General features: G+C 45.5%; 1 protein-coding gene and 1 long non-coding RNA gene across 8 annotated transcripts in view; one reads left to right on the top strand and one right to left on the bottom strand.

The window, feature by feature from the left end:
* The window catches only part of KDM2A (lysine demethylase 2A), a 79,181-nt gene that overhangs the window by 10,383 nt on the left and 41,868 nt on the right, over positions 1-26,930 (top strand). For 5 of the 6 annotated variants that reach the window (XM_075928563.1, XM_075928562.1, XM_075928561.1 and 2 more), the window contains exons 4-8: positions 21,004-21,142; positions 22,136-22,214; positions 24,024-24,070; positions 24,509-24,687; positions 26,255-26,361. In XM_075928563.1, coding sequence (XP_075784678.1) covers positions 21,004-21,142; positions 22,136-22,214; positions 24,024-24,070; positions 24,509-24,687; positions 26,255-26,361 — 551 coding nt within the window. Of the gene's footprint in view, positions 1-18,011; positions 18,119-21,003; positions 21,143-22,135; positions 22,215-24,023; positions 24,071-24,508; positions 24,688-26,254; positions 26,362-26,930 lie in introns of all 6 variants that reach the window. The other variant, XM_075928564.1, reaches the window with a different exon arrangement.
* Positions 1,104-13,071, bottom strand: LOC142829277 (uncharacterized). Of its 2 annotated transcripts, XR_012903714.1 has the most exons (4): positions 12,989-13,071; positions 8,583-8,670; positions 5,486-5,562; positions 1,104-1,233 (listed from the first exon to the last, which is right to left on the bottom strand). It is a non-coding gene; the product is annotated as an uncharacterized LOC142829277 (long non-coding RNA). The 2 variants fall into 2 exon arrangements; XR_012903713.1 differs by lacking the exon at positions 1,104-1,233 and having other exon boundaries at positions 5,321-5,562.

Below are 26,930 nucleotides of genomic sequence, written 5' to 3'. Positions count from 1 at the left end.
CAACTATAGAGATGGGGAGTTTGGAAGGCACTGCCCATTCTTTCTCTTTCTTAATCTGAAAGCTCTAAAAGGCTAGTATCAAAAGATAAATCCCAATAGGGAAGAAACCATGTAGGCCTTGGCTTCCTAACAGTGGAGGGTGTTGCGGAGATGTTTCATCAGAATGACTTCTCTGGCTTCTGTTGGTTTTAGGGTCTCTTGCAGTGGCCTATACCAAGTAATAAGAGCTAGCAATTAACTTTGGCCTCTTTTGTAAAGCACTTTGAGATCTAATGTCATAGATCAAGGCTACTTAACGTGCAGCCCATCGGTGAGATCCTTTAATATGGCTTCCACTGAGAACATGCTTCACAACAGCATCTCCCAGGCAGGGTGAGTATTGAAAGACGCAAGGCGACAGGCTGGCTAGAACAGACGGGTAAAGGGTTTCAGCATTTCTATCCCCCTGGGAGGAGGTGCTGGGAGTTCCAGGGCATTGTGTGAAAGAAGCTATTTGCATGTATATGCGATCACACTTAGTTGTGGCCCTTGGCATGTACTGTATCATTGTGGTCAAAGTTGAGTAGCCCTGTCATAGATGGTAGCTATTCATGTCTTGATCCCAATTATTCAGGTGCTTGCAATTATGGCTGCTTGAGTGCAGGTGGGATTGCCAAATACATGCATCTGTGAATGCCTAGGGGGTGAAAAGTGCTGAATATACTTGCATGTGGATCTGGAAGAGTTGTTTTCACCCCATATTCAGGGACTGTCTCCCAGTTTAGGAACAGATGTTCTATGAGCACCTACCTTGCTAAGCTATGTTTTGTTAAATTACCGAAGAGGACCAACTAAAGTGGTTCTCTAATAAACTAGGTGCAAGCTTGTATGGCTGAATGCTCTTTTACTGTAGTGTGATCATAGCTACTAAATACACCTTACTTTTCTGGTCTCAACAGGACTTGAGACAAATTACTTCAGTCAACTCATTCTTCCCCTTGGCTTCAAAAAGTGGGGTTCAGACTTCATTAACAATGTGCGGGCAGCAAACTATCTTCAGTCTTGTAGAGACTCTGCTCATATTTGGTCCCAAAGTTAGTTTTTTGGACATGTTTTAATGGAATCAAATATCAGTAGAAATGATTACTTGAAGTAATCATCTAAAATGTCAGTGGAACAGTTATGTTAAAAAAGCATTCCTCTGCAGTATTTGCATACTAAACATTGCAACCTTGTGCTAGTCCATGAGAGAATCTGAAAAAGACTAAAATGAGACTCAGTTGTGTTTGTTTTTTCTCAGCTGAGATGTGCAGCAGATGATAAATGCCTTTAAACAAACATTTAAGAGGCTGATTTGCTCTTTATTATTTAACACAGCTGTTTTTAAAAGCTGAGTGTCCCTTTAACATGATTTGTAAGCTGCAAAGTTGATTGAGCTGAAGAGACTAGTAGTGCAGCAGATGAGCATTTTCAGTTACCTATTGGATACTAAACAAACTTTGTAAGTAGCGTCAGTGTTTTGTCATAATGAGCATGAATAGGTTTTATGGGGTTTTCCCTGCTGGAGGTGGTACTAATGCCTTGTTGTCTCCACTGGCTTTTTATTGTTCACTAATCCTTATTTGTTAGTCCCAAATCTAGGTCTGCAGTTCAGTTTGGGACCAAAACCACTTAAATTGCAGAAATTTGGTTTGTTTCAGTCTTAATTGATTTGATGTCTTGGTTAATTTTTAGCTTATAGCTTGTTTGTTGTAGTGTGTCGCTTTTTGGGGCGGAGGGGGTGGCTCCTGGCAAGAGGGAAGGCTTCAGGAGTGCACAGCGGGTCCACCACAGTCCCAGTTTGCACACCCAGGGGATCCTGTCAGTGTGGGGGTTGGCTTGGCTTGTTTGGGCCTTGTTTTGAAATGGGATTAGCTTGATTTTTTGTTTGTTTTGTTTTTTGGTTTATTGTGAAAGTTGGGGTGTTTATTTGCGTGAAAGTTGGCAACAGGACTTAATGTAATGGGGAAATGGCTTTGTGTTTGGAGGAAAAACAAAACCTCTTACCTCAGTCTGAATTAGGTTGTGTGTGCAAACATTTGGGGCAATTGCTCCATGACACTGGGAAAAGTTGTTAGCACTCCTGATGCACGGACCAGATTTGCTGATTCCAGGGAAGGTGATGATATGAATGAGCTTAGCGGAGAGCTCTAAATGGGTAATGAACACTGAAAGTTAATTCAGTGGCCACTGTTGACCTTTCAGTTCATTGGTTCTCAGACTTGTGCACTGTTTTGTTTGGATTTGTAATTAAATCCAATGATCATATGAAAATGCTCAGATATTCATCACTTGTGACAGAGAAAGAAGTTAAAGATGTGAAAAACTTGCCAAAATCAGTGTTGTATATGTGCAACACTGAGCTCTGGTCTTATTTTTGGGGTCTAGTATATTAATACAGCATTATTAGCCAGTTCCTCATTGGTATGCCAAATTGTGGTAGAGGGATATCACTAGACTTAAATGTGTACGTGTGTTTTCAGCCTGCTTTCTAGCGATATTAGAATGGCAACAATAGGTCAGATCTCTGGTCTATCTAATGTATTTAACATGTTTATTATGGTAGTGCCTAATGGCGACTCAGAGTAGGGATCCATTGTATTAAATATTGTGCATACATAGTAAGAGTTCTTTCACCGAGGAGCTTACAGTCTAGCTAGATGATTCGCTCACAACAGGGGAAAAGAAGTAAAACACTGTGCAGTGAGATGACAATGAATGACAGGCTTGTTCCATGATTTTTTGAGGGGTGGCTTTAGCTAGAAGGGGATCTGTTAATATGAGGCTCCATAAAAGATTTGTCCAAAACTAACACTGATGCTAAAAGAACAAAAAGGGGCAGAGGGAGTAAAGGCAAGAGAGAAGAAGATAAGAGGACACTATGGACATGTCTAGACTACCATCCCTCTCTCGAAAGAGGGATGTAAATTAGGCAGATCGAAATTGCTTTTCGAAAGTGAAACCACTGTCTAGATGCAGTTCTTTCAACAACAACAAACACCTTTTTCAAAAGATCCTGTATGAGTTCAGTGGTCTGAGACATGGTTCAGTCCTAGTCAAGTTCTTAGTGAAGCAGTATTTCTATCAAAGAAAGATGGCTCTGATTAAGGCACTGGTCTGTGACACTGAAGATCTAGTTCTGTTGATAATTTCACCTGTCTATAGGCAAGTTACTGAATTGCTCTGTATCTCAGTCTTGCCATCTGCAAACTAGGGATGTAAAAGATTAACCAGAATGCTCTCTTAGTGGCCAATTAACCAGACTGCCAGCTGGTGGGATTCTGGCCATGTGAGGGGTGGGGGGGCAGGTGTGACCATGGAGGATGGCCGCACTTCAGCCCTGGTAAGACCCCATATCATGGGTGCCCTGCCCTCATCAACAGTTAACTGACTAAATGATACAATTTGAATTGTTTAACCAGTTAACTGGTTTGATGGATATTTACATCCCTACTGAAGACTGGGAGTACTAGTGGTTTTTGTCCTAAACACATCTGTATGAGGCACTCCTACAGTGTTAGTCTATAAATGAATTCCAAAACCACCACCGCAGTTAGCAGCATCTCTGCTGAGACGGGACCCATCTAAACGGGCCTTGGAGTTCCCTTCATACTAGATGTACTCTGGCTGATTCAGGGTAGAGGTGTTGTTGCCTGGGTAGCATGCGTTCACTCGTAAGTATATTTTGATGCTTCCAGGTTCGTACCTGCTCTGTTGATGGAGGTCCCCAGTATCCTACCTTGCTGTGGTGGGAAGCCTAAACACTTTATTCAAGCTGACACCTCTTGTGGAAGCCAGTGAGGGAAACACTTAAGCCTTGTCTACATTAAGGCACCATACATACTGTGATCAAATGGGGGTTTAGTCTGATATGTTAAGCCAGGTCATATAGAAGGGAAAAAGGCAGATTCATAGAAATTCCTTTAGGTTGGTGTGTACTCCCAAACTCCAGTTTAGCTGTATCCCTGCAACTCTGAACAAGGTGGCCTTTAAAAGCAGCAGTTGGGGGAAAAAAGAGAAACTCCATAGCAGCCCATACCAGCACACATTGCTCATAGCACTTTTGTCAGTACCTCAGGTGGTTCTGAGAAACTTGGGGATGAAACCTAACATGTGACTTGATCAAGGAGAAAGTAATGTGTACAGGCAGTAAGAAATGATGCTGAGTCCACCTCATGACTGGATTTCTCTCACTGGCAGCTCCGAAGACCTCTCTTAGAGCGAACTGTACCTGTTCGAATTCTGTGCAGGTGTTCCTTAAAATAGAAGGGCAGTGTTTGTGCCTCTATGCTCTGCTTGTCTCTGTTGCTGTAGAAACAGTATGGGCAGTAAACAGTGTGAACTCTCTGCACAGGGACTCTGAATCTCAGTGGAGACGCCAGGAGTTTTAATTAAAACAAAGAAAATAGATTGAAGTATGGTGATGTGAAATATGCCCCACAGGTTACCATATGACAAAGGTTTGGTAGTAAATAACAGATGTTGATCCCCTGCACTCATGCCTGTCAGGCACAGGTCCTTTAAAAGGAATAGAACTTTTAAGGACAGTGTCTTTGTTGCACATCTGCACAAGTTGTGCACAAGAGGAGGCAGAATTCAGGCTGTGTCTTCACTGCCAAAACAGATAGTTACCATGCTGTCTAAAAAGCAAATGCATGTTAACTACCTCACTATAAAATCCTAATGGAAATGAGATGCAAGTAGGTATTACAGTGGTGTAGCTAAGCAGGGTTGGTACTAATAACTCAATTAAAAACTGTCTGTCTTAGCCCCACTAGGATTTTGTTGCGGTGGTGGCTTAGAAACCAGTTTTCAAACTCTGGGTTACGGCATGTAAGGGCAAGCTGCTAGCTGGCTGAGACACACTTTGTTTACCTGTGTCTCTACAGGTATGGGTGATTGCAGCTCCCACTGGCTCCAGATCACCGTTCCTGGCCTATGGGAACTGCGGGAAGCAATGCAGGCAGAGTCTGAAAACTCCTGATTTGTGTCCTTTTTTGGTAGTGAAAGGATAGCCCCACAGCAAGTATGTCTACACTTAAATTAAACACCTGCAGCTGGCCCAGGTCAGCTGAGGTGAGTTTGTGAGGCTGTAAAATTGCAGTGTAGGTGTCTAGGCTTGAGTCTGAGCCTGGGCCCTGTGAAAGGGGGAGTTTTACAGCCCCACATCTTAAGTTCTGTGAACCTGAATCATCTGACAGGCCAGGCCCAGGTGCTTGTTCACTGTGTAGACATGCTACAATGTGAGAACTGTGTGTGGTGTTAACTGTTTGCTGATCTGAAAGACTAGGTACAGACTGGAGAAACTGTACAGCTTTTACTCAGCCAGTCTCCTGAGGATTGGGAGAAGAGGAGGCGAGGTACAAGGTCCTAGGCAACGGATTAGGAAATTGCTGAATTTCTCTGAGTAGAGTGAGTCATAATATGCCCTACTTCTTCTAGTCTCATGCAGTCCCATGCAACCCACCTGCCTGCTGCTAGCTTCTGTGGGATGTGCTTCTGGGAGTCCAGTGCAGGAGTTTGTATTGTGGGAGTCTTTAACAGCTGTAAGTGGAAAGAAAAAGGGCAGAGATGTGTAGCTTGAGTATTCAACTACCTTACTACCATAAACTTCTCTAGCATCTTTTACGGGAGTATCCCAAGTACTTTATAAATGCTCACCGATCTGCTTAATGTCCTTGTGAAGTAACAAAGGGATGTATAGGGAATGCTTCACCTAAAAATAAAATGCAACTACTTCTGAGGTGGAACATGGCAGCTGTCAAACCATGCATGGTGATGCATCTCTCACATCACTGTGAATGAGATTTTTCATTCCACACGGAGGGAAGTGAAAAAAGATCCAAATAGGTGAGTATAACTGGGCATGTTCACGCCATTTGAATTTGACAAGGACATCAAGGTTACTTGCCCTACTTCAGTTGAAAAGCACCATGGATGGGCCCTTGAAGCAGAAGTGGTAAGTACCTTTGTCTGTCTTGTCTAAAGCATGCAATTAATTTGATGGGAACAGCAACCTAAACTTTCCCATTTTGTTGACATGTTTTGACATCTAATATCCAAATGCTGTCCTGGTTCAGTCTAGTTTAGCTTGAGATTTGAGAGCTTTTACTTCCCTTCTTTATTTGTTAAAGTCTGTCCAGTGACTCGTAAGGTGCTTTGTCACCAGAACAGAGTAAGGGCCAAGAAAGATGCATGCTGTCAGTTGGGTCTAATGCAAAGGTTCTCAACTTCTTTCTTTTGGAGGCACCCCTTAACTTGCTAGAAGAACTCCAGGGCCTAGCGAGGGGGAGGGAAAAGACTCAGGGATCTGAGCTGGGTGCGGGGAGCCCTTGGGCATAGGCATAGTTTTATTATATTTTGGGGGTGGGACAAGAACCTATGGGAGGAAGGAATGCTGCCTTCGCCCTCTAACTCACCTCTGCAGGCTATTCACCTATTTGGGGCTGTGTGTAATTGCCAACTTCCTACTCAAAACTGAACTCCCTTGCCCACACCCCTTCTCTGAGGGCCCACCCCTGCTCACTCTGACCACCCTCATTCACATGCTCATCTTCGTTGGGCTGGAGTTGAGGGGTTCAGCGGCTGGGAGGGGGTTCTAGGCTTGGGTAGAGGGTTGGTGTGAGGCTCTGGAAGGGGGGACAGATTCTAGGGGTGGGGCTGGGAATGAAGGGATTGGAATACAGAGGGGCTCTGGGCTGGAACCAAGAGGTTCAGAAGGTAGGAAAGGAATCAGGGCTTTGGCAGGGATTTGGGGTGTGAGTGGGCTCGTGTGGAGGCTCCAGGCAGTGCTTACCTGAAGAACTCCCCAAAAGTACCTCACAGGTCACTGCCCCAGCACCTCACTCCCTGCAAGCTCTGGGCACTGGCAGCAGCTTCCCTCTGCCCCAGGTGGGGACTCACAGCAGCCTGGGGCAGTCCCTGCCCTGCACACAGGCTGCCCAGGAAGCTGTACTTCCTGAGGGGGGGCACATTTCACTTTTTCCCCTGGGGGGGCAGCACTACTTGGGAGGAGCGCCGCTGGTGGCATCCAAACAAGCACACGGGACCTCATTGTTGGCACACAAGACAAAACTCACTCCACTCATGGATGGAAAATCTTAGAGGGAACACCAGCACTTTTGTGTTGTCAGTCAGATGTGGATAGTGCTACTTAGGCAGGAGAGGCTCCCCTGCCACCATAGCAAACACTACTTATTGGGAGTGGTTTAATTGTCCTGACAGGAGAGCTCTCTCCCACCAGCACAGAGTGGCTACAGTTGTGCTGCTGTCAGGTCTGTAGTAGAGACAGAGCCTTAGTGAGTTCTCATCTAGCTTTGATAATATCCATGTTGAAGTTCTGTCTTAACTCCAGTACGCTGTCACTTGTGGGCATTCCTCTTTGGCAGTCTGATACTAGGGTAGCACTGCTCATGAATACTAACTGCTATACTAGGTTGAGGCATTCTGGTGGGGTATGGAAGGTGGTGCTATCTGTCCTGTAACTAGAGGACATTATCTCCAAGGCAGTCTTTCATAGTTTACTTTAACTTAAGCTATAAAATGAAAGCAAAAGAACACTTCACAGTAAAGAATAGGTTTCAGTGAATGAGTGACTGACTTTTCTTCATTTGCCAATTCCTTATCTCCATAGGCAGAATATTGTTCCTAAAGTGATAAACCAGTGAGGAATATGGGTGAGATCATGGAAGAGAGTGTAAAGTACAATGTAACCAGCAGCTAGTGCAGTGGATGGCACTGCCGTATTCCTTGTGGAAACAGCATTCCTGTGTGTAAGGCAGCTGCTAAAAATCTGTCTGATGTGGCCAGAAACTCATGAATCCTAGGGTTAAACAGTGTTGCCCATCAGTATGTGTTGTGTAAACAAGTGCTGAAGAGCCTGCCTCACATGTGCCCTCCCCCTCACTGAATTGTCTTGCTACTCCTTAGCACTATCAGTTATAACTCCTCCAGAGAACATACAAAACACACACTTGCCTCTCCACTTGCACTGAAACTCTGCCAGCCCTGCTTGTGATAGGAATCCCTCCTGGGACTTTAAACCCTGGAAGGCCTCCAGGTTCTTCTGACTAGATTCCTGCTAAATCATGAGTCCAGTTCTTGAGTCTGTCCTATTCTGGATAAAAACCTATCGTACAAGCTAACTAGCATTTCATACAAGGCTTTGAAAATGTATAGCAATAAGTAGTAGAAGACCTCAGCAAAACCAGCTGGATTAGTTCTAGGGTTCTCCTTGTGAAGCCAGCCAATATCAGGGTTCATTTCTCTCCAGAAACACTTCTTTGGAAGATGGGTTGTGCAGTTGCTACTAAAATTAGCCACCTGTTTCTCCCAATGTCAGGCTGCGCTCCAAATTAAGGTCACCATTCAGATCTAAGTTGTAGTTGGCAGAGTGTATATAGGGTCACTTGTATGGGGGTTGCATGCTTATCACGCTCAGGTTTGAAACCTTCAAGCCAAGACAGTATAGGTAACAACACTGCTGTATTTATAAATTCTCTCAAGGGTCTGGCAGTTTTGGTCAAGCCAAATTTGCCATGGGGAAATCAGGATATTAATCTTACAACACAAAGGTCAGCTGTCTGCGGTCCTCCACACAGTTGGAGCTGTAGTAGCACATGCTTTTCAGAGTTTGGTACCACTGTTCTTAACCTAAGAAGGGAGAATATGAACAGAGGTGGAATCCAAGAAAAACAGAGCTAAAATATAAAAGTACTAGAGCTGGAAAGAACAAGAATGCTTGGACTACTAAGCACCCCCCCTCTCCGCCCATCAAAGCTGGCAATGCAAGCTGGTGTATTGGTTGGGTAGGTCATTATAATCCAGGAATGGGTGGAGGTAAATTGTGCATGAGTTGAGGGAAAGTTAGAGAGGAGGCTAAGGTTAGGAGAGCTGGGCTTAATTCTTGAAATGCCACTGAATTCTTGTGCAACTTTAAGCAAGTTGCTTAATTTCTGCCTCAGTTTTCCATTTACAGGCAGTCCCAGGGTTACGTACAAGATAGAGACTATAGGTTTGTTCTTAAGTTGAATTTGTACGTAACTCGGAACTGGCTCCAGATTCAGCCGCTGCTGCTGAAACTGACCAGGGGCTGACTACAGGAAACCTGAGGCAGAGTTATTCTGCCCCCAGCTTCCTGGAATCAGCCACTGATCAGTTTCAACAGCGGCTGAATCTGGAGCCTGGGACAGAACAGCTGGGGCGCTGCCAGGTAGGTCCCCCCAGGACCAACCTGGCAGCACCCCAGCTGCTCTACCCCAGGCATCCACAACAAAAGCCTGGTCTGCTGGGGGGGGGGGCGCACTAGCTGTGCCCCCCCCCCCCCCAGCAGACCAGGGAGACCCGGAGCAAAGCCTTAGAGGCGCAGGACCCTGCCGCCTCTGCGGCTTTGCTCGGGGTGTCCCTGGTCTGCTGGGGACTCCTCCCAGCAGACCAGAGACACCCCGAGCAGACCAGGGACACCCAGAGCAGCTTTTCTCGCCCCGGAGGACACGGTGGCGGGACCACTGCGCGTCTGGGTGGTCCCGCTGCCCGCGAGTTCCGGGGCGAGAAAAGCCCCGTTCGTAAGTGCGGATCCGACATAAGTCAGATCCGCGTAACTCGGGGACTGCCTGTATATAGATGAGAATAATACTTCCTTGACTCATCAGAAATCTTGAGGTTAAATCTGAAAGAGTGTAGGAAGTGTACAGATGACAGAGTGCATTAGAAAGATCCAGGTTTAGTTAGAATGAGATGTGAAGGTAAAGGGGTGGTATGTATGTGTAGGTTAGTTTTAAAGGAGAGAGTTCAGAAAAGGGTGTACAAATGAATGAAATATTCCTCTTGTGGAAAGGAAATGTAAAGATCGGAGGAATGCAGACTGAGACACAATGTTCCCTTTCATTTTTTCCGTTCATATGCAGAATAATTATGTGCATCAAGGCATATGTGGATCCACCAGTAGAAACACGTGCAGCCAGCTGTGGGTGCTCTGCTAATCAGCTGGGTGGCATTTGAGTTCCTCCTGGGTGGCCCTTCAAGCGCTCCACTTACAGGAAACACTGGTGTGGGTGTGTAGGGGAGGGAGAGAGTAGGGAAGTTACATGGAACAAGTCTGTGTAGGAGAGCAGCTGTCAACTAAAAACAAAAGACAAATTAGGGAAGATGGCATGGGGGAGACTCTGCTTCCTATGATGGTGAGAACTTGGGGACAGTGTTCTGGAGCGCCCCTCAACCCCCACCCCAAAGTTTCAAAAGTTGAGATTTAGGAAGGTCATAATGGGAATTAAAACAAATAAGATAGGAAGTGACTAAAGTATTGTCATGTACACTGGTTTCATTTGAATGAGCTTGATCTGTTTTTAAATATGACCTTGTATTTTAAAAAACCTCAGTTTGTTTCAAACTCTGGATGTTCATTTCTCATCCATATTAGAGGTGAGTCTGCCTCTTGAAAGGCAGAAGCATCCTGAAAAAGGGATGATGCGACTATTAAAGGAAGTAATCTCTGAAAAATTCCATTGTGTAGACAGGTTAAGCCTCAACCATGCTATGCTTAAGGAGTTGAGTTGGGAGGTGAAAGGATCAGCTGCAGAGTTGTGATAGCTGTGTAGAAGTATTCATGCTTTCCATTTCCTCAGAGGATGATTGATATCTAAGAGGTGACTGTTGGCTTCGGAGTGTTGGGATGAAGGAAGAATAATGTGCAACTTCCATTTATCCTCCTCTAACTGGTTCAAGGTTGGCTGCAAAGAGGGCTGCTTTGTTGGGCTTCAGTCCAATCCCTCATTACATGAGCTCTCGTTAGTGTGAAGAATGCTCAGATTCTATTGTGCTAACATAACTGAAATATTTTACAGTTACCCCACTAGGTGCTGAGATCTGTTGAATGTGAAGGTAAAGTGGCAGCCAGAGGCAACGTGCCTAACCAGTGGAGTTCTCTTACTGCCTCTTCATTGAGAGCTGTCTGGTGTGTGGTTTCTACAATCTATATGCGTAGCGTGTTTTGAGTTTGGGGGCACCTCATGCAAAACTATGTATGTGAGATCCTAAGTTGCCTGTTATGGGTAATGTTGTGGGATGGGGAGTGGAATAATTGAGAACTTGTTGATGAAGAGAGCAGGAATCTTGCTACAGTGTGTGGTGTGAAGGAGGCAGTAATCTATCTAAGTCTAGGAGTTGGAGAGGCTTCAATAGACATGGAGGGGGAGTGATAGTAGGACATAATTTCAATGGCTGGGTGGGTTGTTCAGTGTTGGAAGGTGATGAGAAGATTGGATTGAAGGCATATGTCACGAGGGGTTCCTGAATTTCCTAGTGTTGCCCTTGTACAATGGCTTCCAGCATTCCTCTACACCACTGCAGCATGAACATACATTTTTTTTATCCCATTAAAATTTAATTTCCTAGTAAGCTGTAAGGGTTTTGACTGCTCGTGTAGTCATATACTCCAAAGTGCAGAGCAATGAATGTGTAGGAAAGTTGTATCTGTTTCAAGAATTGGAGCTTCCAGTCTCCACTGCACTCTGCATCCCCACTAGTTTTATGAAGGTGCCTTCCACCAATATCTTATTTAACTTCCTTTATGGGAATAAACTGTACCAGCATAAGCAAGCACCTTTGTACTGGGACATCTGCATCAACACTAGGGGTTTTACCATTTGAGCTGCACAAGGATAAAGTGTGTAACTTTGCTGTGTTAACAAACTGTAAAATTGTATTACTTTTGACTTTAGATCAAGCTAGGTAATGTGGTCTAGCATCACACATCTTAAATCCTAGTCTAAACTAGACATAATTCACTTGAAATCATATTGGGTGAGCCAATATGTGGAACTCGGTAAGAAATGAGGACATCTCAGGGATGGCCCATTGATATCTTTGTTCTTTTTAAGTGTGGGTCCCTATGTATATTCCTGAGACTTGAAAATCCTGCAAGTAGCATCTGGTCCACGCCTGCTCTCTGGATTTCCTTGTGCTCAATACTGAGGGCATAAAGAGAGGTGTGAATCAGTCGCCTCTCCAGTTGTTTCTTACTGCTGCATGATTTGAGCCCAGAAAAGCATATAGTTTCAAAGAAAGGGAGTTATTCCTCTAGTCTGGCTACAAGCTATTGCTTCATTCCACCAGCACTGATGGTACCACCAATGGAGTCAGAGCTGTCCTTTCTGTTGGCCGAATCCGATGTCTAGGTAAGGAAGGTGATTAATCCAGACAGGACCTTCAGAGTTTCTTGGGCCAGTCGTCTTTACAATCAAGCTTACCCTCCAAGACATCACTGTTACAGGTTTGGGAGGGTACCCAAGACACTGTGTGCATGTCACCCCAGATCTGTGCACTCTACCAGAGAGTCACATCATCCCTCTCCTCCTAAAGAAGAGCATCTGGCTCCACAGGAGTATGTGGAGTAAGAATGTTAACTAGCAGTTAATAAACTAGTTGAATAGTCGATGGAATTTCCATCAACTACTCAACTAGTCAATAAGCACTTCCGAATCCCTCCTTTGAAATGTACAAGAGCCCCCATTGGGGCTCTTGTACATTTCAAAGGAGGAATGTGGAACTCCCTGTGTAGCCCAGGGCCAGCGGGAAGTCCTGCTGACTCTGGGCTGCATGCGGGCCAGCTTTGAAATGTACAAGAGTCCCCAACGGGGGCTTTTAATTGTATCAGGAAAGACTCCCAGAAAATGTTGTTTGCAATGTTGCAGCTGTGTTGATCCCAGAGTGCTAAGGAGTCAAGGTGGGTGAAGTAATATCTTCTATTGGACCAACTTCTGTTGATGAAAGAAGCAAGTTTTTGAGCTACATGGAGCTCTTCTTCATGTCTGAGAGAGGTACTTAGGGTTCCCAGACCTGAAGAAGAGCTCTGTGTAGTTCAAAAGTTTGCCTCTTTCACAAATAGAAGTTGGTCCAATAGAAGATATTACTTCACCCACCTTCTCTCTACCAGAAAATGTTATTTAGCCAAATGGGGAGATTTTTTTTTTACCTGGTGCAGCAGAACCAGTTATCAAGGCCAGCAGGCATTCCTGCTATTTTAGACTACCTCCTTGCTCTCAAGATGTTGGGTCTTTGTTAGGTCACTGCAACCTCACCTAGCAACAATCAGTGTATTCCATCCCCCAGTAGATGGAAGTTCTATTTTTATTATCCAGTAACAGTCATTCCTTTTAGGAATCTGGTTATCTTCCCACTAGTAGTGAAGCCATCACCAATGCAGAACCTCAGTCTGGTATTTTCAAACCATTGCTCCATGTCCCACCTGTTTCCATCCTGTTGCCATCCTGGTCACTATTACATCAGCCAGGAAGCTGGGTGAACTTGGGTGCCCTCATGGTTAACCCAACATACACTGTATTCCATGAAGGGATGGAATCTGTTCACCTCCACCTGAAATTCATCCTGAAAGTACTTCTAAGTTCCACATAAACCTGTCCCCTCACTGGTATCTTCCCTGAAGCCTCTTGCATCCAGTGGGGAGACTTCATTCTCTCAACATCAGACGAGCAAAGAACAAAACTGTTTAGAAAATCACCTAGATTATCTGTTGCTATTTACAGAGTGAGCAGTGAGGCAAGTGATATCTGCTTAAAGACTATTGGTTTCAGACTGTTGTCTTTTGCTATCAGTTGGGTCATCCCTCTTTTGAATCGGGTGATAGCCCATTCCACTACAGTAGTGGTTTTCAACCTTTTTTTTCATTTGAGAACTGCTTAAAAAAATTAATGGCAGTGAGGACCCCTTTAGAAACCATAAATGTAGTCTGCAAAGCACAGGATGAAAACCACTGCACTAGAGCACAGGCAACCTCAGTATGAATGCTTCAGGAAGTGCCTATGGCTAGACACTTGTACAACAGCAACTAGAAATTCCATCCATGCTTTCACTAAGCATTGCACTTTGGTTGAAGCTGCTTCTCCTGATGCAACCTTTGGAAGTGCAATGTTATAGATATCTATATGACTGACATCCTTGCACTCCTCTCTTACTATTTCAGTACAAGTTGAACCTCTCCAGCTTGGCACCCTCAGCACCTGACAGGTGCCAAACCAGCGACTTTGCTGAACCATGGGAGGTCAATACTGTTTAGCAGCATTACCAACACTTCCACTGCTTATTGGGCTCTTAAATAGTAGCATAGAGCACTGAGAGCCAAGACTGGTGGTTACAAATAAACTTTATGAGACCACAAGAAGCTTGGCCACACCCATAAGTGGACATCCAGCTAATTAAAATCATGCCAGTTCACGCATGTTGCCAGACCAAAGTAGGGATGTAATAGTCTAGTCGATTAACCAATAAGCAAAAGCTTATCCGTTAATGCTATAGACTACACGCATTTCCCCCTTTTCTCTTCCTCTATTCCCCACCACCACACACACCACCAGTACGTTTTTAGCAGGCTGGCCAGCAGCCCGGCTCAGTCCTGGCTTGTGCCAGGTCCGGGACCTGCCTCCACTCCAGCTCTGCATTTGAAGTGTATTAGGAGCCAGGTGGGCAGGCAGCCTGGCTCAGTTCCCACTTGTGTCAGGTCCAGGAGCTCAGCCCCTCCCACCCAGACAGAGGCTGCTGCCTCCCTGCACTGCTGCCTCTGTCTCAGTGGCAGCAGCATGGAGTAATAGGCAGCCGGTCCATGAGGGGAGCTGGTTTTTAAACTGGCTCCCTCACAGATCGGCTCCCACTTGGCACCCCTCTGATACTGCTTACTGCTGCCTCTGATACAGAGGCAACAGTGTGGAGTGGCAGGGGGCTCCTCGGGAGTGGGGCCGAAGTACACTGGCTGCCGGCCCCTCCATCAGAACTATAGAATACTCGAGTAACCGATAAGAATTCATAAGGTTAATTGACTCTTCAATTAACTGATATTTAACATCCCTAGACCAGAGAAGTTCAATCTGTACTACTTTTCAGCCACCTGCATATGGAGTAACTAGAGGGACCAGAACTCAAAGAAGAAATGGAGTTTGTGCCTGTAACAACTTTCTTTGAAGTGTGTGGTCTCCATTTGTATTCTGCTAATCACTGTCCTTCCTCCTCAACTTCAGATCATTGCTGAATTCACAGGAGAGGAGCTGGGAAAGTGCTTGGTCTGCATCTTCCATTGTGCTCTCAATGCTGAGCATGAGAACCAGGGAGCAGATTTCAACCCATAGATTTTTCTGGTCTCAGGCACAGGATTCACATGCATACCCACCTGTAGACTACAGCTGAAGGCCAAAAATCTCAAAACTTCCAGGGGACAGACTTCCATTTATTTATTCACATGCATCTCTCCTGTTACGCTGCAACACTCCCTGCTATTCCAATCCTTTGCTGTCCTTGAGCAGTGGTTGCTAGTTATCATAAATAGGTGTGCTTGTTGCTACAGACTGATTCAGAAACTAAACTTTTGTAGCTGACTATTTCACTTGTGGCCAAAGTTGAATTTTGGCCAGGCCTCTTGAGGCAAAAGGCTCGTGATTAGACTTGCTGTGCCTCCGTTCAAGCCCGTTCTGTTATCTGCCTTTGTAGAGCTTCATCCTGGAAGCCCTGAAACACCCTTCTTGTTCCAGACATGGCCACCAGATGTTCCTTCTCTTGGGACTAGATTGCGAGAAGCCTGTTTCTTTCAACACAGATGCTCCTATCCCTTTTTAATGTTTGTCAGTTTGTACCTGAAACTGCATTGCAGAAATGAGGTTTTTTCCCAAGAGGTCTCAAGTGGGCAGGCATTTCAGGAAACTGGGACCAGTGGCATATCTGGAGTTGAAAGCAGCCCACAGTCACTGCAGTTTGGCTCCACTCTCCTGTTCTGTATGCAGATGTGGCCCATAGACTGAGCCTAGCATGCTATTCTACTTCAATATGCACATCTCTATTCAGATTGCTCTAGAGCATTGCATGCTGGGACCTGTAGTCTCTTCCCTTTCTGTATTTAAAGAGAGACTGTCAATTAATGTTGTAGTAACCTTACATTTAAGTTAAAAGTAACACTTGCGGGGGGAGATTTTTTGTTTCTGATAGGACATTTGGCAGTAGTGTGTGTGGGTAGGTGGGTAGGTGGGTAGGTGGGTAGGTGGGTAGGTGGGTAGGTGGGTAGGTAGGTAGGTAGGTAGGTGTAGGCTACAGGGAACCTGACTATTATTAAGGAGAAACCACTTAGACAAAAATATTTTAGTTAAACTTGTTTGCAAGCAGGTTCATTTCAAAACAGTAGTAAATCACCAGAAGCTGCCAAAGCAGTGTTTGCTTTGTTTCCACTGGTACAGCTGAACTGTTGTGACTGCCACAGGGGGCTATTTCTAAAATTTCCTATTATACATAGGACCTCAATTCATAAAGTACAACCAAAAAAGAACTCTTAAGGTTTTTTAACATCCGAAAGAAGGAAAAAGCACCAAGCCTAACTGATGTGCCTGCAAAAACCTGTGTTCCAGGGTTGGAGATCCAACCTGCAGCTTGCCTTGATTGGCGCAGGAGGTCCGTTCCATCCTGTCTCTCTCCCCTCTCCCCCTCCCCCCCGCTCCCATCATCCTCAGCAGGGTGAGCCAGCGCTGGAACTTCCGCCATGGGGGTGGAGGGTAGAAGGCGAGGGCTCCCTTCTGCTTGGGGGTGCCTGAGCCTCCTGGGCTGGGTCCAGGCCAGCCGCAGTCAGCATCCAGTTTGTAGGCTCTGGTGGGGGGAGGAGAGAGGCAGTAACTCTGCACCAGAATGGCAGCACAGGGAAGCTCAGTCCCTTTTGTTCCCATTGGCCGGGATTCCCATCCCGGGAGAGTGGCAGGGTGGTGGTGCCTGCCAGCATACGGCGGCACAGAGCCACCAGGGTCCCCCATCCCCTGGAGCTCTATCCTCATCTCCTCCCCCTACCATTGAGACTCTGCACCCCAAATCTGCTCCTGCTTGCACCCCGCTTCCCCAACCCTTTCCTGAACTTCCCTCCCTCTCCTATCCTGCACCCTCACCACACTCCTGTGCCCTATCTACTGCCTAGACCCACACCCCATCCCATTCCTGCATTGCACTTCCCATCCAGATCCCCAACCCCTTCCACACATTTGAACCCCTCATTTTTGACCCCTTTCCAGAACTTGGGGGCCCCCACAATCTACTAGCCCCAGGCTCCAAGAAGAGTTAATCTGACCCTAAGGAGAAGCCTTGAGTCTTGGTCCTGCCCCCCTGAAGGACCAAGTGCGACGTGAACCCTGGTGCAACGTGAACCCTGGTGCCCCAAATTTCATGAGGGAGATGAATGTCTTCCTTTTTTTTTTCTGCTTCTCAGTTGGGAGCCACGTCTGAGGCTTTTTTGGTTTTGGTTTTTTTGCTTCTCATGTGTAGCCCCCAACTGATTTTTTTCCCCCCTGTGGATCTGTTCCTTCCTCTCCCCCCCCCCCCCAAAAAAGGTTCCCCACACAACTGTGAAAGGGTTGCTTAACACCCTCACACTTTCTCTTCAGCACAGGGATTACTTTAAAGTAGCACTCCATATCTCTAGCATGATTATCTGACAAATATGGCTGTCACAATTTTTTCACTTTCAGTTCGGGGCTGGGTTTGCTTCAGTCGTAGATAAAATCAAGAGCTATGCACCTTTCCCAGCAAGCGAGCAGAAATGAAACCTCCAGTGTCTGGACTAGGTTTTGGTTTTGTGTGACTGCCAGACAACAGATACTTCCCTTGGCCAGCTTCACCCCTGCTGTGTAGAGTGACTAATGTTCTGGCTTTTCAGGAGTGTTTCAATTTTGTAAGGAGCCTGGCAGATCATTCCCTCCCTTAGCTTGTACAAAGGGCAGGGGCAGAGGGAGAAGGGTAAAAGAGGACCCTGGGAGGGGGCAGGGAAAATGAGATGCTGTGCCAATCTCCATTGAGTGGCAGGATTGAGGCTTCCGTTGTAGAGATGTATTATTTTTATATGTGCATTGGAGGAGGGGAGGGTGTATAACTAGTCTCAGAACTTGTTATCCAGTGATACGGTGACAGACTAGGATAACACTTCACTTCTTGATCTGGGGCTTTCCTCTTTTTGACCCTCCCAGGGGACAAGAGCCAGATCCCAAGGGGTTAAAAGGAGCTGGTCTCTTTCACTCCCATCTTGCAGGAGGTGGCACGCTGCAAGTGTGCATCTTGCAATGAACACAATGTGGTAAGCCAGTCACTATTGCTTCTTCTGACTACTGTCAAATCCTAGCATTCCCTCCCGATGGGAGGCTTGCTGTAGCTGGGGGGTGGGCTCACAGGGCTTTTTGCTTAAAGGGGAATTGAATTTCTAAACACTTTAAGACATGTACAAAAAGCACAGCACTTTGCCGTGCAATAATGTAGCTCTGGCCTTATCGTCACTAAAGAGCTTCTTACCTGTTTCTTCAGCTGTGGTACAGCTGCACTGGTGCGCAACTTCCTAATGTACCTTAACTGCTCATGTGGTCAGGAGACAGACTTGAAGCAAACCTTTCCTGAATCAGCATGCAGGCACAAATGTTTCTTGCCTTCTGAAATACTACTTGTTACCAAGCTTTGAACTTAAGACCACAGTCATTCAAAATCCTGGGCCAAAGTTGCATAGTTTGGGACTCTGAATTGCTGTGTTCAACTGTTAAGTATGTGTGGATGCTGCCATGGCACCAAAGAAAAAAGTGTAAGGCCAGAAGGGGTCATTATGATCATCTAGTTTGCCATGTGTAACATAGAACTAGAAGCTCATACAGTCATATCTGCATTCAACTCACAGCTTCTGTTTGACATATAGTGTATCATTTAAATATTTCAAATGATCAGGAATCCAAAGGTGAGGTTACTACTGTAGCTTCTTGTCCTGCAAATACATCTACATGTTATTGTTTTATAAAAATAGTGGAGCTACTATCGACTAATAAGAGAGAGTGCTATTCCCAGGAGCTAGTATGCAAAATGTCTCTGAAACGACAACATTAAAATTATTCAATATGAAATCTTCATTTATAAGTTAGATGTCCTAAAGTCTTAAATTGTCCTAAAATGACTTTAAATGTAAAGAGCATTTATCTTACCGTATCTTATAAAAAAAAATCAAACTTTTGTTGAGTTAAGACTACTGTTCATGTTTACAATGTGTTCTTGAAATGTGGCTTCTAAGACCCACACTAAATTTCACTGGAGATGAATACTTAATCATCTACAAATTATTCAAACAAGTTTGAGAACAAAAAAATTGTAGAATATTTAGCAAGGTAATTTTTAAAACCATTCATTATTTGCATGTTGTTGCATGGCTTACTGATAAGTTTGGTTACACCCTTGTTGTTTCAACTAATGTGTTAACTTTCATGAAACGCAAGCTAAGTTAATGAGGTATTATTAGTGGGTATATTTCTTTGGAGGATGGTAGAAAATACCTTTTAAATAGATCAGTGATTATGAAGATGCTATTAGACCAAACTTGTACGTTACTTGCAAGCAATGTTCCCTTGGATTTTTTCCAGACATGTGCGGAATACATTTTATATGCATAGAGGTATGTGAGAATGTGCACCACCAGGAGAAACACAAATCTAGCTGTGGGTGTACTGCTGATCACCTAGGTGGCATTGGAATCTCTCCTGAGTGGTTGTACAAGCACACAATTTACAGGGAACGCTGCTTGCAAGTTGAGGTAGTCAAATTATCCACTCTCAAACCACATCCTTTTGCATCAGTTTAGCTGAATTGGTTTAAGTGCACTAAATCAGTGCAACTTTCTCATGTGGCTATGGCCTTAAGATTCTCCTTATTCCCAAAAGCCAAGACCAAAGCCTGGATAGGGTGAAAGATACAATCTGCAGTGATCAGGATGGTGGTTGGCAAGTTAATTGTAACCTCTTAAAATACTCTGGTTTTATGTTTATTTTTTGGCTTTGTAACGCATCACAGGGCCTGGGGAGAATGGGAAAGCTAGGGAAAGTGGAGCTGGCAGCAGAGAGAGTTGAGGAAGGGAATCTGGTCAAGTCAAATGGCAAACTGAGTCCAGGATCTGAACAGCTAGTTCTGATTATCATCTCTACATCCTGAGGTGGTAGTGCTTCCCTGCAGGCTCCTGGGGTTTGCTCTTCCCGAGCAAGTTCCTGTTTTTACTCCCTCGCTTCCCAGCTCACTTGGCTGGGATGGAGAGTTGGATCTGGACTCATAAATGAGTTTTAACCCCTACCACCTATCCCACTTGCTTTGCTCCAGCAGCTATAAACCTGCTTGCAGATCACTAAGGTCTCAGAGAGGCATCTTTATGCTGGTATCACATGTTCCTTGTTTACTAACTTTTTTGTGCCAACAAGGCCAAAGATGAAAGCGTGCCTGCATTCTGTATGCCCAGTGTAATCAATAATGTAATTAGTCTGCTGCAATCTAACTGTATAGAAGAAAAAAAAAATTTCCCACTGATGAATTTGTGAAGCCCGGTTAATGCTCTTGGTGAAAACTAGCAGAGAAATGGAGGCACTGGCCTTGTTTTGCTTGAACTACCATCCCATCCCTTCCTTGAAAGTTGAGGTGTGGTCAACACTTGGGGCCAGTGAAGAGTAATTTCAGTTGTCCCCCATTTGATCTAAAGTGCAGGAACCTATAGGAAGGGAGCGGGAGGGGTTGGCAAGGAAAACAGATATAAAGTTACAGCTGCATGTGGGAGCAGAGGCTGCTATTATTACCGTTGCATGGCCTGCATCCAGGAAACTGACCACAATAGCTGGTGTTTTTTTTTCCCTGAGAGAAAGGGGTGGGGGAATAAATGTATGTGCCAGTTCACCAGTGGTAGATACCCCAGAATAACACCGGGATAATGTGTAGACCTGCTAACATAGCTATTTCTCCTTTCTCGGGTGGGTTATGTGCTCATTGCCAATGCAGTACCCATCAGGTGATGCAAGGCCCTCAGAAAACACAGGGTAGGTTTTTGTAAAACTGGAATGTGTCTTCCAGCAAGGTGTCTAAATTGGGGTTATTGTGACAGTTGGAAGAGGAAGTCAGCTGGCTGCTTGGCACTATCTGCAGCTGTTCTCATCCTCCTCTTTGTTCTCTCCACAGCGTGGCACAATGAGGCGGCGCTATGAAGATGATGGCATCTCAGATGATGAAATAGAAGGAAAAAGGACATTTGACTTGGAGGAGAAACTCTCCACCAACAAATTCAATGCCAACTTCATCCTCTTTATGGAAGGCAAAGGTCTGTGTCCTCTATGCTGGGCTGTTCTGCCCACACCCCCACCGCTGCAAAGTACCTAGAGAGAGAAACTGCGGGAAAAGTTCCTCTGTGAATATATTGATCAATGTGCCCTCCATAGTACTCATTCTTGTAGAGGGGAGGGAGAACTGCTTCTCTAGTAGGTCATATATAGAATCTCTGGGAGGAGAGGCGCTTCCCCGAGCGCTCAGGGTCTTAGCAAACACAATTCACTGCTGAGTTCTTTAGCCGCCAATTGGATCAGTGGTGACTCAACTACTGGTAGCTGAATCCAGATGTTTGCCTCAATTTTTATTTTCTGTCTCCTCTCCTCCCCAACCCCTGTCCCTCTTGATATTTTGGGGCCTTGTTTCCTCTTGTTGTGTCTTGATTGTGTCTCCTCTCTGAGCTGCTCTGCTCTCCTAGTATATGCAACAGAGTAAATAAGGCTTTTCAGCTCCATCTCCCCCAAAAACCTGATCACCAGGGATCCTAGAAATCAGTTTGCCACAGAAAAATGTGGAACTTGCATTTTCACAGAGAATTGTTTATTTTTATTTCTTCACAATGTAAAAACTTAGGGTAGAGCCCCAATTATCCATTGTGGCTGGGGCCAGATCGGATAATCAGCTTTGGATAGTCAGGGGAATGAGTGGGGGTTGGGCTGTCCACCTAAAAATTATTAATGTCAATAAAGCGTTGTGTTCAACTGATACCAAAATATATTGTGACTAAGGAAACTTAAGTTCAATTTTAATTGTGGAAAATTAAATTGTGGACTTTTATGTGTGTTGTACCCTACTTATGCTAGTCTAGCCTTTGCCTATGGCAGGGTGCCCACAACTGATTAGAATAGTTCTCGAAGATTAAAATCTGAAGAAGAGTGGCCAGTCCCAGTTCTTCTTTCCGCTCCTTTTGCTCCCTGCCCCTTCCCTGGTTAATATCCCAGTATCTCTGGTAAAACATCCCATCTTCTTTTCTCTCACCCCATGACAGACTTCAATGTTGAATACATCCAGCGGGGTGGCCTGAGAGACCCACTGATTTTCAAGAACTCTGATGGGCTTGGAATAAAGTAAGTGAGGATAGGGAAGGGTACGTGACTCGTCTAGCCTGCCACTGGCTGTACTAGAGACATAACCTAGAGGTCTGACAGGGCCTTTCTGTCACAAGTGGCTCTGCTGGATGCTCTTCCAAGTGTGGCCAGTTCAGAATATAGTCCTACTGCCCCCCCCCCCCATCCAACTGTGGGAAAACAGATTCTGGTAGCTGCACCAATGCTGAGGCCAGCTCACTTTCACTGTGCTCCTTCTAAATGCCTCCCCCCCCCCCCCCCCCCACACACACACCTCTCTGTTGGTTGTTTGTTTTGACTTACTGTAGCACCAAGAGTCCTCAGGGGTGGGCCAGAACAAAGCAGACATCTGCTTGGTTATGAGCCCTGTCAGAATACCAGTTGGAGGAGAGTTATAAGACTGGGTTAATCAGTAGAATGAAGATGTTTTTAACTGACTGAGTTGCTAAAGGGAGAGGCCAGCCAGTAGGTTGGGACCATTCTGAATGACGATTAACACGCTTGGTCTCCTTGGGCCTGACCTTAGTGACTCACATGCCCAGCTCTGAGTTCTGGTAGGTTCCTTGGGCATGGCTGTTTGCTGACTTGGGTGGAGGGTGTTAACTGTTATACTCCCAAGAGCTGTGCTTTTGTGGTGCCGAGTGAGACCGTCACTTATAATTGTGCAGATCAGCTTCACTTGCTCATCCCTCTTTCCTCATACACTATGATCCACTAACAATATTTAAATTAAGCCCATATTGAGATGAATGTGGCAGTTCACCCTTCAGCACTATTGTTTTACTCCCTGAAAATTTAGACCTAGGTCTGCGCAGTTTTTAGTACCAGTACGAGTCTGCTAGTTATGGGGATGACTTATTTCATCTATTGTAATTGTGAAGAAACTGGAAACAAGTTATATCAATGAAAGCCTGTTTTACTGGTATAATAGTCTGTGCTAGTCATTGTTTTTGTAACTCTTCAACTGGATCAGGGTAGTTAAAACATCATGACTCTGGTGTGTCAAATATTGCTGTTATGCGATTCACACTTTGAAAGGTTTTCTTTAATCGCAAGGGCTAGAGACATAGACCCTGTGTACATTGGCAATATTTACGCTAGTGTAAAGTATCAGAAGGGTAGCCGTGTTAGTCTGGATCTGCAAAAGCGACAAGGAGTCCTTTAGCACCTTATAGACTAACTTCACTGTGCTATGCCCAATACATCTGTTAGTGTATAAGGTGCTACAGGACTCCTTGTCACTTATGCTAGTATAGCTACACCAGTACAAACACACGGAGTAGATATGCTGCATCAGTGTGATGTGGCTAATACTCGTGTCTACACCTACACCATCACCTGTATTAACAGGCCATAACCTTGGCTTTTTAAAATGAACATTGAGCCTTATTTTAGACTAAAATTTAGTTTGACCTAGTTATGTTGCTCAGGGTGTGTGTGTGGGGGGGGGGATCACACCTTTTCCTAGAGCTGCTATGCAATCCATGTACTCATGGGTGACACGTAACCTATTCCTAAACTACTTGCCTTGCAACATTTGTGCCCAGCATTTTCCTGTTGAGGCACCTGAGGGGATTTGATGTTTGCAGAAGAATCTGTTTACACACAGTGGTTTGTGTGCTGATCTCTTGACTACCCTCAGAGTTGGAGGGGGAAGCTTAAAGCGTTCTGTAAGGGAGAGGGAAGCAAACGGTGGGAGGAGGGGGGTTGGAGCCTTAGAGATATTTGTATGAGGCCCAGGGCTACAGAAGGGGGAGAGGGCTGTGATGGGAGATCCTGGTTTGTTTTAGTTACATGTCTGTCTTGCAGGATGCCAGACCCTGACTTCAGTGTGAATGACGTGCGACTGTATGTAGGTACGTGTCTCCTGCTGCCTTGTGGCATGGTATTAATTGGCCGCCATGACTTTTAGAAGGGTTGGAGGAGTAGCAGGCTGCTGAATCCATGAGCTAGAATCATCTTCATGGCTCCCTCAGCATATGGCTGGCTGGGCTTTAACAGCCCCTCCAGTCCAAAGGATCAAGGACTTTTACTATGTAGAAGATATCTAATCTGTGACCAGGAGTAGCTCAGCCACAGGCTTTTTTCAGAAAACTATCTAGTTTCTGGTTGCCCTGGCATGGATGAGGACGAGAGCCTTTGTATGCTCCTGCAGGAGAGGCATTGGCCTTGTACATAGATGGCTGGGGCTGACAAGTTCATCCCTCAGAGGGGTCCTGTCCTCTTGTGCCCTGGCTTGTCTGTTCTTTATGGACCCCTGTGCACAGCATTGATGTCTGATTTTGCTCTGGCAGGGAGCCGGCGGATGGTGGATGTCATGGATGTGAACACGCAGAGGGACATTGAGATGTCCATGGCACAGTGGGCACGCTACTATGAAACCCCAGAGGCAGAGCGGGAGAAATTGTATAACGTCATCAGCCTGGAGTTCAGCCACACCAGGCTGGAAAACCTGGTGCAGAGACCTGCAACAGTCAGTAAAGTTGTCGTCTCCTCCCCCATTTCCATTCGTCTTGGTAAAGAGAGAGCATTCAGCCTGGCCCCTCCATACTGAAGGGGAGCAGCTAGAGGCCTCCATATGATACTCATGGGGGTCTGACGGCTACTGCTGCTTCTCCAGTCCTGAAGAGCAGCTGAAGCTCTATGTAAGCTTTGGGCTCTTGCGCCATTGCAGACTTGGCCAAATTGGTGAGAGGTGCAGAAAGGAATAGGTAGGCTGGTCTGGCAGAGAAGGCCACAGTAATTCTATCTGAATCTACAAGAAAGTCATCGGGGAGCTAATGAGGCAGGTGGGGACACAAAGGCAGTGAGAATTGACAGCCTGCAGGTGAGAGACAGGTGAGCAGTTCCTCTTGAGAAGGGTTCACTAGATGGCAGAATAACCTGCTCTTGCTGTTAGACATTCTAGAAGAGGTAACGATAGAGCTCATCCAAGTCTGAATAAAGGACACGTGAGCTAGTCCAAGGAGGGGATGGACTGGGTCACTGACTCCCAACCCCATCCTGTTAATCTGGTTCCACTGCCTGACAAGACCATGCCTGTTTCTGCATTCAGCTGCATGCCCTGAACTGCTGTTGAGCTTGGTAGAGCTGAACTGCTTGGTTGAGCTTCCTGCATTTTGGGAGAAATCTCCACCCCATTTTTAGTGGAATCATAGGCAGCCCAGTGGGAGGTGGGAATTCCAGGAAAGCTGCTTCTAAACTCTGCATCAGGCCGCCTTGGTTTCTGTTGCCTCCTGTGAGAGAGGCTAGAGATCCTGGAGCAAATTCAGAATGTTTTAAAGTAATGCTTCTCAGCCAGGGCAGTGTCTCTTCTGTTGGTTGTTTATACTGGCCTTAAACCAATATGCTGCAGAATCTTGTGTTACAAATGCACTTGGCTATGCAGACGTTGCAGTGAGCAGTAGGGGAAGGTAGAGATTTCCACAGCTTGATTAGAAACAGTGTGTTGGGGGGGGGGGGGAGTGTCATGGGACTATGGGAGAAGCACACAAGCAGGATATCTATTAATATGATGAAGCAGTGAATGTTGACAACTAAATAAACCTACAGACACAGCCCCACTGAGATAAATGGGGAGTAGTTCACACCTCAGCTATTGTTTCAGGCTCTCTGCAGACTCACACTGCTCCACTCTATGTACTCTTTGTTCACATAGGAAAGGTTTCCTATGCAACCATAAAAACTACAGCAGCTTGTTGAAATAAGTTAGATTTCAAAGCACTGTTCCATGGCAAGGGTGATCCACACACTGGATTCTTCTGAGCGGTAGAATGTGTGGGGCTCTGGATTCAAGTCCTAAGCCTGAAGTAGCAGTGCTGGCAAGGTGGCTAGGAACCGAGAGAGAGATCTGGTCAACTTTGTGACTGATCATGCCTGCAAAGTAGTCTCGCTACAGCCAAAGATAGTAAATACTATATTTGTTACCTGGCCTCTGGAGCTATCATGTTGGTTGCACAGTTCCTAGAAATACCGGTGCATTGGAAGAGAGTCAGGGACCATCTTATTGAGGCTTGGTCCTAAGTCCTCTCTGATTACAGGTGGATTTGATCGACTGGGTTGACAATATGTGGCCAAGACACCTGAAGGAGAGTCAAACAGAGTCTACAAATGCCATTCTGGAGATGCAGTATCCCAAGGTGCAGAAGTAAGTGACCTTGTTAAGTGTGTATGCCTAGCACATCCTCTTCCAGTGAATCTAGGGAGTGAGGCACTCACGCCTGGAAAGCTGAATGTGGCAGCTATTGAGAAGTTTGTGTCCCTTTGTACCTACCCCCAGTTACTGTTCGCAAATGCTGTTAAAACAGCAGAGTGGTTAACTCCTCCAAACTCAGGGCAGTTGTACAAGTTGCTTTGTCCTCATTGCAATTGGTAAAATTGCATGACTTGTCATTCTAATACAGCATGTTGAATTAGACAAGTTGCCAAGTATTTGCTGTCCTGCCACAGCAAGCTAGTTTAAGCCAATGACAGATTTCAAGAAGCTTTTAGGAAGAAGAGGAGGGAAGCTTTTTCCTTCACTTGCTGGGCTAACGTTCCTACTGTGGATTTGATTTCTTGATGTAAATGGACTCTCTTGCCATTTGCCAGCAATCTCAGTTATCACTAGTATTTAGCCTCAAGAGCTGCTCAGTTTGCATTTCCCTGGAGCCTAATACCACTGAGTACTTGTCCCTGCATCCACCCCTTCATGTTTCTCCTTATACCGTTGAGCAT

The sequence above is a fragment of the Pelodiscus sinensis genome, chromosome 4 (assembly GCF_049634645.1).
Source record: "Pelodiscus sinensis isolate JC-2024 chromosome 4, ASM4963464v1, whole genome shotgun sequence".
Lineage (NCBI taxonomy): Eukaryota > Metazoa > Chordata > Testudines > Trionychidae > Pelodiscus > Pelodiscus sinensis.
This window is presented reverse-complemented; position numbering and strand designations above follow the sequence as displayed.